Source organism: Mugil cephalus, chromosome 14 (assembly GCF_022458985.1).
Source record: "Mugil cephalus isolate CIBA_MC_2020 chromosome 14, CIBA_Mcephalus_1.1, whole genome shotgun sequence".
Lineage (NCBI taxonomy): Eukaryota > Metazoa > Chordata > Actinopteri > Mugiliformes > Mugilidae > Mugil > Mugil cephalus.
In genome coordinates this window covers 16,774,939-16,788,447 of record NC_061783.1, presented here as the reverse complement: position 1 = coordinate 16,788,447, position 13,509 = coordinate 16,774,939, and the positions used below count along the sequence as shown (strand labels likewise).

Below are 13,509 nucleotides of genomic sequence, written 5' to 3'. Positions count from 1 at the left end.
ATGCCTCGTATTCTGTATTGTGGTTTGACCTGAGGTGTTTCAGAAGATTTATTGTGTTGTCACAACTCAATAGTTTTGTTACTTTACACTATGTTTCTGTTAATGACATTACCTCAAATTACTGAAGCATCAAAAGTATTGATATTTTTATTTGAGAATCGATTGCAGAGCATAAAGATCTGATATCGGAAATTGGATAATTATAATATTCACAAAACATGTTGGCGTAGCGAGAACACACACAGTTATAATATGAAATCTGTCCAACGTGTACTGGTTGATTGTAAGGCCTACGAGGAAGAAGGGAACAAACAACAGTACACTGTAGGTTTTTGTTTTATGTTTTTCCTTTGGTTTTGTTTTAATGATCTCCTGAGCCACGCTCCAGCCCGGTAGGTGGCGGTATTGCACCTTTAACTTGCCATCGGCCATTAAAAACAAAGAAGACGAAGAAGAAGGAGAAGAAGAAGGGAGGTGGTGTCCATCTTATTTACAACCGTGGTCTTTCTACATTGTTGATCTGCCGGGATTTTTTTGTTGAGTATAAAAGTTGAAAGTCGGGTACGTTTGTTGCAGCTACACCGTTAACAGCTCGAAGAATATATTTACATTCCAGGAAGAGTTAATATTTGTCGCGAGGCCTGTTGGGTTTCTGGCCGTCCGCCATATTGAATTTCACTGTAGCGTAGCAACTTAGCATTAGCTGCATTAGCTAGCGGCGCGTTTGAGTACGCAACACGTTTAAGGTTGGATTTATCACAAATGATTAATAACCAATAATATGTATTTGTGACATACTTATAGATAAAATAATACACATCAAAAGCAAGCTTTTAAAACTAACGAAACATTTTTGAGATGTTAATATTGACTAGCCATGTAGTTAGCTTAGCATTCATCAGGGTTTAGGAGCAGGAACTATTTCTTTACTTATTTGTCTCGATTTATCATGAAATTATACTTTCATGTTGTCATTTTGGGGTAATTGTAAAAAATCGTGTTGTTATTTGAATGTTTAAATTAAAAAAAATGTTTGCAGACTGGACAATTTAGTGTTGCATTCAGGCAAATTTCACGTGAAGAACAAGGAAATAATTAAACCGGTTTACCGGCCTGAATTAGCCTAGTTTCGTTCTACCTACCTATGTAAAGTACATGCAGATAAAGCTTTAGTAAAATTGTCTGGCTTGATATGAAGAGGCTGATATGAAATAGTTTTCCTCACATAATTTTCTGTTTAAAGAAATGAACGTGAACGCAGCACATTTGTAATGATGTCCACTTCATTTAGGTTTTCAGAGATGAGCAGTTCAGAGGAAGTGTCATGGATCTCCTGGTTCTGTGGACTGAGGGGCAATGAGTTTTTCTGCGAGGTACGTTGTCTGAGTCTCATCTGCATGTGTCAGTATTTAAACCTGGACTAAATAATCACCACAGACACTGTCAGATATATAAGTGATCCATGGCATATCCAGGATTTAGAGATCTGCTGATAAAATGTTACTTGGGAAAGAAAATCCCTCGTAAATCTACAAGCACCATGTGTCTGTTGAGGAAAACAAAACATTTTATCTGGGCTGAAGGAAATCTCTTTAAGTTATTACAAACTATGTGAAGCAAAAGTTGTAGTTGAGAGCTGTTCTCCACTTTTCTGAACCAGTAAGGATGTGAAGAAATATATATATATAGATATATATTTACCATCCAGTGAGTTGATATATGCAGCAAACTTCCCTTTAGGTGGTCCTGAATTATGCTCCAAGTACATTAAAGTGATACTCGGATTTGTTAAAAGTTCAACTAGTGTCTTAAATAATGTCTGTGAACTGATCTGTCCTTTATTCCACTTTGTTAGTGGGGTTTGATTCCACATTAATTAATAAATAATCTGATTTCTTACCTGGTTTTCTTTAACAACAGGTGGATGAAGACTACATCCAGGATAAGTTTAACCTGACAGGGCTCAATGAGCAGGTTCCCCACTACCGCCAGGCCCTAGACATGATCTTGGACCTTGAGCCAGGTCTGTATGTTACGTTCACGCCTTCACACTTCTCAGTTTTAGCCGAGCATTCGTTAATGTCCTTAGTATTATATCAGTACTCGTACATATTTGATACTGTAGAGGAATTGTAGGTGTTTCCTGACTTCAGCTAAGCTTTTCATCGTGCCATTAATAACTAAAAAACATTTGATCCCAGCTGTCTTTTGTTTTGAGGCAGTCTCAGCTGGTGTGCAGGTTGTTTCCTCTAAAGATGATTTTCCCTCTAACTCCCTGCAGTGCTTCTTTTTTTTTTTTCATGTCATTTTACATTTTCACAGGATCTTTGAAACCAAGTGAGTTCGTTCGTTCTTCAGACTCGCTCAGATTTTCTGTCGTCTTTGTCCCGTGCCGTTTCAGATTCATTGATGTAGCACGTTTAGAAAAACCTTTTTGTGTTGCATTCTTCTTTTGGGAAAAGCACGCAAGAGTGCTCTCTGTCGTGCCCCCGGTATTTCCTTCCCGTCTCGTAGTCCCTCTGTTTGGACTGTCAAAAACAAAGTGTCGTTTCTGTTTCCATTTCCAGACGAGGAGCTCGAGGACAATCCCAACCAGAGCGACCTGATCGAGCAGGCGGCTGAGATGCTGTACGGCCTCATCCACGCACGCTACATCCTCACTAACCGAGGCATCGCACAAATGGTACGCGCCAAAATCGCTCACTACGCAAAACGGGAGAGAAAAATTAACCTACATTATCAGATTATGTAGAGGTTTAATTATAATTCCACAAATAATTATGTGTATCTACTTTGTAACAGACACTCAGCTGCTAATTTACTAGGTAGACCTTTCTAAAACTAATGCTGGTGTCTGGCTGATCTGTTGCAGGATGTGTGTGGAAAAAATTGGATTTAGTTTAGAGAATATCCAGGAAAACTGAAAACATAGTTTGGGTTCTTGCCATCCTCACTTGGTTCCTTTCTCGATGCTATAGCACATGAACAGTGTGTAAGAAACCAGAGATGAGTGTTTATATATGGCCACCAATGATGGGGAGAAAACTCAGTAGCTATATTCAGGGCTGCAGCTTGAGACTATTATCATCATCGCTCATTCTCCAGATTTATGTCGATAAAATTTAACACAAATTTGAAATTTGAGTATGAAGTATTTTACTTCCTCAGAGAACAGATTTAAGGGATTACGTTTACACAGTGGAAGAAGATCGAAATAATTTACATATAAATAGTTTTTCAAGCACAAACACTTGTAGATTTCCAATTTTTTAACCAGTTAATCAACAAATCATTTCATAACACTTGGCTAACTACTTCTTTTATTGCCTCAGTTGTTTACAGCCTGTGAAACAATATCTGATGTTTTCAAATGTTCAGCTAAATATTTAACTTTATTGTGATGGTTTGTTCTTGGTGTAAAATTTAAAACATGTATTAAACCATATTTTCACCATATTTATTAAGGGCAGATAAATACTGCTTTATATCCTTCCTTTTGAAATGATGGTTTAATTTTCTGACTTGTCATTAAACTCAGTTTTTTTACCTTTTCAGCTGGAGAAGTATCAGCAGGGAGACTTTGGTTACTGCCCCCGCGTCTATTGTGAGAATCAGCCTATGCTTCCTATTGGTGAGTGAACCGCAACAAATTGTGTTTTACACTTTAATTCTGCATCAAATTTGTTGCACGAAAGGAATGAAAGGAAGTTATGTTGTTGCAGGTTTTTAGATAATTGGGGGAAAATATCAGAAACGCGTCCGTGCTGTTTTTGGAAGTGTAGTCGATTTTATTTATCCCTTCCTCCACAGGCCTGTCAGACATCCCAGGTGAGGCCATGGTGAAGCTGTACTGTCCTAAATGTATGGATGTCTACACACCCAAGTCGTCCAGGCACCACCACACAGATGGAGCCTATTTCGGCACCGGCTTCCCCCACATGCTCTTCATGGTCCACCCGGAGTACAGACCCAAGAGGCCCGCCAACCAGTTTGTCCCGAGGTTAGTGCGACTCAAGGCGACCGGAGTTTCAGCCGATTTTAAGCCTCCCCCACCACTCGAGAAATGAATTCAGGGAGATTAACATAAAACATGTTTGATAATTTAATTTAAAATCTGGATGTTTTCAAAACAAATGAACCGAGGGCAGGAGGAGACAAAGCAACTGGAGCGAGGCTAACGTTAGCTAGCGTACTAATGCTGACAGATGTTAAAATCTCAAATTAGACTTTTTTAATGATCCACGAGGGAAATTGACTTTGTCACCGTGACTTTGTTGCACATAAAAGTAAACAACGCAAAAAAACACAACATAAAACAAATGAGATCAAATTAAAGGAAATTTACAGAATATGTATTTGCTTATATACGATCTTCTTTGTGGTTTAATCAGCAGCTGCAGCAGCTTACAGGTGCTTTACGGCCACAGATTTACAGCAGCCTTTCATCATTAGTGCTTATGAGCTCTTTATCATGAATCGTGCAGCAGAACCTGCTCGTAAGTGATGTTACCATGATGAAATTGAGAGGAAGTTTCTGTTGCTCAGCTTCAACTATGTTTAAAAAAAAAGTTTAAAGATTCAGTCTTGATTCAAAATATCTGGGTCCGTATTTATCAGAGTGGCATTTTAGTCTTAAGTGCAGAGAATTGTTGGAATCTGGTCCAGGGCAGCTGATCAAACGATGCGGTTTGGACAGAGCGAGTTTTATCTATGTTACGGTTTTAATAAGAGACGTCGTCTCACCACTAACGGAACAACGCATCTGAGCTTTCATGCCAGAATTAAAGGCCGTCCCACTGCTTTGAAATCTCGCTACAGGACAAATGTAGCAGATGATTTAGGACCATCACAACTCAACAAATTACAAACTGCATTCATGCAAATATCTGGCTTTCCTGGAGTAGTCGACAGCACACGTGTTAGAAGTATTGCTCCGAGTGTGGACGAGAACATTTATGTGAACAGGAAAAGAGACTAAAGTATCAACACACAAGTGGTTTTTAATGCAGACCACAACATGTTGGTCGACATAAAATACAATCAGAAAAAGTTACGTTGGAAATAAAATAGTACAATTAATAGTTAAATTAGGAAACATTTATTTTTGATTCATTGTCAGTGTATATATTTTGTAAAATATACTTATGATTTGCTGTGAAGTCTCTAAGATATTTTGGTATTTTTGATTCCAATAGTTTTTTTTTTTATTTAATCATAATTCAACTCTTAACATGATTCTTAGGAGTAATTTTAAGAAATTTGATGAATATGGCCCCTGATTTCTGTTCCCTCAAGTTAGAAATCTGGCTTTTACTCCATAGCACCGTCAGGCCTGAATGCTGATGAGATGCCACCAATCTCTGGAACCAGTGATGATAAAAATAGTTTAAGAACTGAAACATCTGTAAGAGAAGTGGGACTTTAGAAATGTAGATTGTACCTAATATATTTAGTTCAGGTGACTTAAAGTGGCCTCCAGAACGTGATTACAAGTTAATCCAAGTGAAGAGAACTCGTTTAGATTTATCTTTATGATGTTGAGTTACAGTTTTAAACCCACACATGACCCTTGTTTACCCAGATCAACATCTTCCTTCTCCTCCCGTCTCTTCACACTCGTCTCATCATGTTACAGTCTAAACACCAAACGAGCTCAGACGTTCATTCAAGCTGTGTTTGCTACCTGATCGTCATCTCTATAGAAAGTTATCAAATTAAATATATTCACCGTTTGTTGCCAGAACTGTAGATTTCAGTTGAGTTAAGTCACTTCTACGCTACTTCGGATCCTAGACGTAGTCACCTTCCAGAGCCAGGTCTGACTGGTATGACTGAAAATGTATTCCATGTTTTTTTTTTTCCTCCAAAGTTATTCCACGGTATTTTTTTCCCGTGCATAATCACATTTCACAACATTTCCTTGAGTGACTAAGGATGGACTGTTTTACTGTAATGATAAATGAGTAAATAATGTAGAATAATCAAACACTAGTAGTAAAACAGGTTTGCATGGCCACACGTTAGCACTGACTGCTGATGTGTGGAAAAAAATGTTATCAAGATAAAAATGAAGAAACGGAGACAGTGGTTTCATTTAAGATGAAATGTTGATTCATATTTATACACATTTAAACTATCTCGTGACCAGCTACCGTAATAATTGTAGTCAACATTTTTGTTCTCATATTCATAAAAATCAAAAACTGGGGACATTTTCTAGGACGGCTGTAGCCGGGGGACAGGACGTTCAAAACAGGGACTGTCCCCAGAAATCGGAGACGTCTGGTTGGTAAAAAAAACAACCAGTACAGCACCTTTTTATTTTTATTTATTTATTTTTTTTTTGGCGTGAGTCATCTCGTTCAGCTTCTTCATTTTTTAAAAAATTAGTTTTTTGGACCTTTCCATCTTCACCACACTTCACAGTGATGCGGTCACATCTTGCATGTTTAGAAGCGTTTCATTGAAACCAGTCCGGTCTGAAACCGTGTCCCGTGATGCCGTGTCATCAAATAAAAAAAATATCTGTCTCGCTCTATAATGACGCCACCCAAACACTCGTCGCCGCTGTGTCTTTTTTGCCAGTCGGGTCCATTTTTGTTTCTATTTCCCGCTTCACTTTCAACAATCGTGACTGAAAATTTAGTCTAACACAAATTATCAAATAAAAAAAAAATGGCAAAGATGCACGTCATGTCAAAGTAACGCCTAAACTTCAGGTTAAATCCTCTTTAGATATTAATTTCGGCCACTCTCTTATCATGTCTTTGTTCTGCCGTGTGACGCCCGTTTACGGCAACAACGCAACAAAACATCTCCACAAAACGTCTCGTGACAAAGAGTCAACTCACACCTCAGCTCTGTCTCCCTAAAAACAAAAAACATCAGGGCCGATCAAACGCTTTTTGGACGACGCGCCCGTTTGCGTTGCCTCTTTTTTCCTTTGAACCGTTTCACAATTAAACGATTGTCTCCCTCTTTTTTTTTTTTCGCCTCCAGGCTGTACGGCTTCAAGATCCACCCCATGGCCTATCAGCTGCAGCTGCAAGCCGCCTCGAGCTTCAAGAGCCCCGTCAAGGCCATCCGCTAAGAGCGAGAAGAAGAAGATTCTTAAAGAGAAAGAGAGAAGACGGGAGAGGATTATCATCAGAAGGAGAGAGAGGGGTCACCTGTGTTTTACAGAGCTCTTCAGATGCCCCCCTCCCCACCCTGAAGACTGTATTATTTTGGTTTAATTTAGAGCAAATGCTAAAGATTTTTTGAGTGTGAGCGAGACATAAAACAAACGTACAGCCATGATCTTAAAAACACAAACACACACGCACGCACACACGTACAGAAATGCAGCCACACATTTTTGTTTTTGTGGTTTTCCATGCACGTAACTTACCAAACTCACCCGTGCCAAAAACAGAAGGTAAGAGGAGGATGAACAAAACCGGGGCTGCTGCTCCTCCTCCTCAACATCACCAACACCACTACTGCTGCTGCTGTTCATTCATTTATCAAGCACCCAGAGGAGAGGATTATCTCGTGGGTGGGTGGGTGGGTGGTTGAGTGGGAGGGTGACACTAGAGTATGATTTGTCTGCGGCCACGGGGTTTTATGATTAACAGAAATCTGAAGGAAGAGGCGCCGTGTTAGTTCTGTATTTGGCACAGTTTGGTTTAAAAAAAAAAAAAAAAAAAAAAGTGGTGGTCAACCCTCTGTCATTGGTAGTCGACCCCCTTCCCTCCCCCTTACTCCCATTCCCAAAATACGTACACTCAGACCGACACTCTCAGAGACGGCGTGGACGCTGGGTGTTTTCCCTGCATCTCTCTCTTTTGTAAAATTAGGTTTTGTCTGATGCACAAAAGCGTTGTGTTAAATTTGCCTTAAGGTTCAGAGAAACACCCGGATGCTTTTCGTTTGGCGCTAGAGTAGGAACAGATAAAACTGATATGAATTTATGAATGAATACACTTGTAATTCGCCTCTCCAGCTGTCTACGCCTGTGTCAAACTCCTGTGTGTGTGTCTGTATGTGTGTGTGTGTGTGTGTATTGGTCCCAAAGTGAGAATACAACCTGTGCTACAGTTTTCTGAAACGTTTCCTCCGCTACGGAAACAGCATTTTGCCTGGACGTAGAGTATGAAGCTACCGCTAGCAGGCAGTTAGCTTGGAGTTAGCATCGTTTAAAGCTTTAAATGAGTTCGTTAGTTGAAGCTGTTTAAAAAAAAAAAAAAAGGGGGGGGGAAATGGATTGTAACTATACTGGGAGGTTGTGTTTCCGTGAGCCGTTAAAACATCTATTCATTTATTTCTGTACGTATTCAGCAAACGTCATGTTAATGTGTGAGCTGTTTGGGTGCTGGTTGAATTTAACAGCTCACTTATTAACATGTTACATAGTTTGTTTTTAATCCAACACACACACACACACACACACACACACACACAAACAAGTGAAGCCACTCATCAGTCTCAGCCACTATCTTCTGTGACCACAGGGGGGCGCTGCTGCTGCACAGACCTTACATCAAATAATCAGTCATTCAGGCTTTTAAAAGGAGGACATGTATAAAATAAAGTACCTAAGTGTGTTTAGGTAACAGTGCTGAATATTATTGTCGAGTTTCCAGCTGTTTTTTTATTGTGGTCTGCAGAAAATGTTGGTAAATAAAGCCTGAATAACGACATTTAACCGCAGGTTGAAGAGTTTAGTTTAATAAGCAAGTGGTCGCAGAATATGGTGGAGCCAGGCTAGAGCGGTTTCCTTGTATTTCCTGTACTTTTTTTTTTTTTTTTGGCCAAGCTAACCTCCTGCTCTCTGTAACTTCATATTCATCATCTCTACAGTTTATACCCTGCCCCTCAAAGGAAAACAAGTAAATAAATAAATGTCAAGCTCCTCTTGTAAAGATCGAGGAGACCCAGAGAATTTAGACAATCTGAATCCTCCCGCTCACTCCGCCGCTCCACTCTCCCGGTCGGTGTCTCTCCACAGCGCACAGTCATTATTTATGTCCAAGTTCACAGACGGACCACCAGCCAGCCTTTTGTTTTTGTTTTCGTGAAAATCACCGGGCCTCCCCTGCCCCCTTCCCTTCATCATCCCCTCTCATTTCCACTTTTCATGTGACTGCAATAGATTTTTTTTTTTCCTTTTGGATCTCATGGATGTGTCCAGATTTTAACAAATGTGTTATGTTTTGTTTTTTTTGTCGTCTGCTACTGTGGAAGGGTGAGCAGGATTCAGAAATCTCAATAAACTTCTATTTTCTTTTCATATTCTTCTGCCTTTTCATTTATTTCAGGGTTCGATGCACTTTACATAAGAGCGCGAAGGGGTTCGCGGGTTCATTCGTAATAAGTTCTTGTTTTGTTTTTTTTTTTTTCCTCCGTGTGTGTGTCCTGTGGTGACGATGTTTTGCTGACTGGGTGTGGTTTCAATGACAATCTCACATGACTTGGAGCAGCGGTAATACACACCAATGACACACACACACACACACACAAAAAAAAATCATAAGATCTCAGTCATGCTTCGGCAATTTCTCCTAAATTAACTTTCAGATCTAAAGAGAGTTAAAAATAAGCAGTTGGACACATTGAGTCGGAGCCGTAAACATCTCCAGACATCACGGTTTGGGCTCTGAAAAAGTGTTGTTTCCCTTCCTCTGCTCCTCCACTGCTGTCGTTGGCAGGACTCAGTGTTCCTCATGTGTGTGTGTGTGTGTGTACGACTGCCTCAGTTTTTCCAGAGGCAGAAAAGCACGAGAGGGTTCCTCCATGACTCAAAGGTAACTTCAAAACCACAGCTCGAGGACGGGCCCTTCTCTTCCTCTCCTCCTCAGCAACTCGGAGAAGAGGAACCCCCCGATTTTATGGCCGGCGCAGTCATGTAACGAGCACGTGGGATGATAAACAATTATCTTTTAGTGGCAATAAAGATGCTGTTTGTGTGTTTGTGTGTTTCCAGAGCAATAAGCTGCTGGGGGAATATTCATCCATTGCTTTCGCCACACCCAGAGGCAGCGTTGCACCATTTTCCTAGGGAAGGCTAATACGCCCACCGCAGAGAAAGAGACCGCACGAGGAACGCTCAGAAAACTATGTGCCGTTGACGCTGACCTCGTCTTTTTTTTTTTTTTTTCGAGAGGGAGTCTCGCAAGAATGTGAGAAAAGTCTTGACGAGACACGTTGAGGTCGATGGCAGCTGGTTTGGAGGAGAGCTCTGCCTCCTCCGTGTTCTTATCAGAGGAGTTTTCTCTTTTTTTTTTTTTTTTTTCTTTACCTGGGGGACTTTCTGTGCATGTTTGTACAGGCATGACATTACGACCACCTTCCCCTTCCTAATATTGTGTAGGTCTCCCCTGTGCGTCCATGAGAGTTGTGATTCATCGGAGAGTGGACATGGGTTTTCTGAGGCCAGGTCAACACCTTGTGCCGTTCTTCATGTTTTTTTTGAGTCGTTCCTAAACCATTTTCCGTGTGTGCCTGTGTCAGGCTGCATCCCGTTGGGCGGGGACACATATCTGGGTAATATCCATACGAATGCCAGGTCTGAAAGTTTCCCAGCAGAACATCGAACTGTGAGAAGATGTCGTTCACTTCCTCCTGTCAGTGGTTTTAATGTTGTGGCTGATCGGTGTGTCTGTGTGGGTTTCTCCAGGTGCACCAGGTCCTTTACCCTTCTGTGATAGCGGGTGTGTCCTCCCCCATCTCACCTAATGAGTCTGAGCCCGTTATCTTTTTCATCATCTTTACTTATCTGGACCAAGCAGTTTTTCTCTATTTACAGCCCAGCTGGGGCTCATGAGTTTCCTCACCCTCACTGTGAACCATCTCGTCCCACATGGGAGGACTCTTGTGGATGATGTCATTTTTGTTTTCGATTTTTTCCAGCAGGGTTTTCCTGTTTCCCGCATCTCACGGCTGCAGTGCATCACACCCATGAAGGTGCATGAAGGTGACGCCACCACGCTCCACGCTGCCCTCATCTTATGTCATGTATGCAAACACGTCCAATGTTTGCTCAGAATACTAGAAGTCAGTCTCTTCAGATCGTTGAAGCCGCCTCGGGTCAGAGACACGTTTCCCAGATGTGAAAGTTTTTAGAGGCGTTGAAGGTGACGCTGATACTTTTGTTCCCCGGAAGCAGCTCCTGCATTTTAAAGAATTAACCAAACAAACTAAATTTGGTTAAACAATCTCCCGTGAAGAATTAACTCGCATGATATCAATGCTCATTGTTCTGTTGTGTGTCGTGTGCTAACTAGCATGCTAAATGCTCTGTATGTTAAATAAGTTGCTAAACAATAGCTCCGTGGGGAGTGTGGCCAGAGCAGCGGGATTGGTGGAGGAGGCGGACTTCTTTATGTTAGCACCAAGAGATTTATGTGCAAAAAAAGCTGAAAAGATATTAAGAAAATCTCACTGAACGTCCCGTGCACGCGGCTACACTCTGGCATCCAGTTCACTCCGCAGCCGAATTGGAGAATAAGAAAAATAAAATTCCTCTGATTTTATAGCTTCCTAAATCCTAAATCCTAAATCGTGTTTCTCACGCAACAGACATGACTATTTGTTCCCCTCACTCATGCGATGTCCCTCCTCCTTTTGTCCCTGAGCACACAGTGTGTATGTAAAGTTAGCAACAAAGGAGGCACTGCACAAAAAAACACACAAAAAAATCAATGCACGATAATAAAACTCTGTACTATGCAATGTTTCACTTGAACGATGTATGAAACGTAACCCGACGTTAATGCAAAGCTCAAACAAACCCTGAATGGGAAATGTCGACGATGGAGCCACGGCTGAAACAAATGGTCATAGCAGAAATGTAATACGGGCAAATAAAATCAGGAACAGGTGGATCCGTAACAACGTTTCATGTAACAAAAAGGCAGACGTTCAGCAGCAGGGCGTTGGGCCATGTAAAATAAAAAAAGATGCCCGCACACAGAGCATGTGGCTAATCTCGTGTTAGGGGGCCGGAGGATGTGGGAGCGGTAGTGAGTTTAAAAGGCAGAGACGCACACGAGCAACTGAGGAAGTGAAAGGTATTGTGTTAGTTTGGGGTGGGGGTTGAGGTTTTCTGGCCCGTTGGCTCATTTATATTTAACTCCCGCCACTTCAGCGTCCACGTTCGTCCTGGCGTAGCCGCAGAGACGTTGGCTTCGACTGGTTGTTTTATGTCTTTCCAACTGTCTTTTTGCAACGACACAAACCGAAGCACCTGTCCAGCTGGCGGCGATGACTGTTCCATCCGAACCCCGGTCTCCTCCCTGCTCTTAAAAGATTTAAAGAGCCTTTGCTCTTTTATTTTCTCAGAATAAGTTTGCACTCTCGGTAGCCTGGCGACACTCCCCGGCCTCACCTCTGCTCTTCACCTTTGAGCGTCTCTTTATGCGCTTCGTTCAGCGTTGACTCATCCCACTGTTTTTCTGGATACAGGTGCAACGACCAGTTTGTGACTACACAAAGCGTATTTTTCATGGGTGTAGTTATGTAACTTTGCATTTAAGGGGGGATCCTGTGGGTTGAGGGGAGGGGCCTTGGTGGATCATCCCACAGATAGTTGGGATCTAGTGAATTCGGAGCCCAGGTAAACACCTTGTGCTGTTTTTCATGTTTTTTTTTTTTTTGTGGGGAGTTCTTCCTAAACTGTTTGTGTGTGTGTGTGTGTGTGTGTGTGTGTGTGTCTGCGTCAGGCTGCATCCTGGTGGGGAGTGTCATATGCTGTGTGGTGGGTGTGTCTGGTCTGGTCTAGGAACATCCACACAAATGAAAACCAGGTCCAAAAGTTTCCCCAGAGCAGAAACACCTGGAATTGTCTAATCGGTGATGCCGGAAGGCTATCAACCTGCCTTCTTCGTGTGGCCTGTAGGTTTTAATGTTGTGGCTGATCGGTGTGCATGCACCCCAGTGAAGGAGGAGAACCCTTGCCCTTCCTTTTGTTTCCCGAGGACTTGTCACTGCTGTGACTGATGGAATAAGGCTCAGATTGACCTGTTTCTGCCTCACGCCCTCTTTCCGAGACACAAGGGTTGAGAAACGCCGAAAGGATCTGTGGGCAAAACAATGGAGCCGTTTCACCGAGCCCGAGCAGCCTCCCTCTCAGCAAAGCATTTCAAAATGCTGGATATGACATTTCATAACCGTTCTCCCCCCCCTTCAGCTGAAAAAAGAAAACATTAAACAAAACAGATCGCGCTCTCCTCTGAAGTCGGAGGTAATCATTAAGCGTCTCCCATAGAAACGACGGCGCGTGAACCCTCTTGTCACCGTGACTGATGTGGTCAAACACGAGGGGCAGCGTCGCTTCGCCCGCGGCTCCCCCTCCTCGTCAGTCATTCATTAAATTCTTTGCTGTTTGCAAACAGTCGGGGACGAACGCACACAGACAAAAATATTTGAGCACAGGCTCCGTGCAAGTCACGACCTGCTGATGCTGAACAAGTGTCTCCTCGCTGTGACTCAGGCCGCGCGGACACCTCCCTGCCTCAGTCAAACACATTT

At 42.0% G+C, this 13,509-nt stretch overlaps 1 protein-coding gene across 1 annotated transcript; it reads left to right on the top strand.

The window, feature by feature from the left end:
• Positions 1–413: 413 nt before the first annotated feature.
• csnk2b (casein kinase 2, beta polypeptide) lies at positions 414–9,273 on the top strand. The gene is made up of 7 exons (XM_047605584.1): positions 414–561; positions 1,292–1,373; positions 1,921–2,023; positions 2,568–2,683; positions 3,556–3,631; positions 3,811–4,000; positions 7,000–9,273. The coding sequence occupies exons 2-7, from the start codon at positions 1,302–1,304 to the stop codon at positions 7,088–7,090; spliced, it is 648 nt and encodes a 215-aa protein (XP_047461540.1). The 5' UTR covers positions 414–561; positions 1,292–1,301; the 3' UTR covers positions 7,091–9,273.
• Positions 9,274–13,509: the final 4,236 nt, after the last annotated feature.

What these genes read in the sequence shown, in the direction of transcription:
- csnk2b (XM_047605584.1), top strand. Translation starts at nt 1,302, where the DNA reads ATGAGCAGTTCAGAGGAAGTGTCATGGATCTCCTGGTTCTGTGGACTG. An exon ending in GATCTTGGACCTTGAGCCAG is followed by an intron (nt 2,024 to 2,567) that starts GTCTGTATGTTA and finishes TTCCATTTCCAG; the next exon opens with ACGAGGAGCTCGAGGACAAT. An exon ending in TCAGCCTATGCTTCCTATTG is followed by an intron (nt 3,632 to 3,810) that starts GTGAGTGAACCG and finishes CTTCCTCCACAG; the next exon opens with GCCTGTCAGACATCCCAGGT.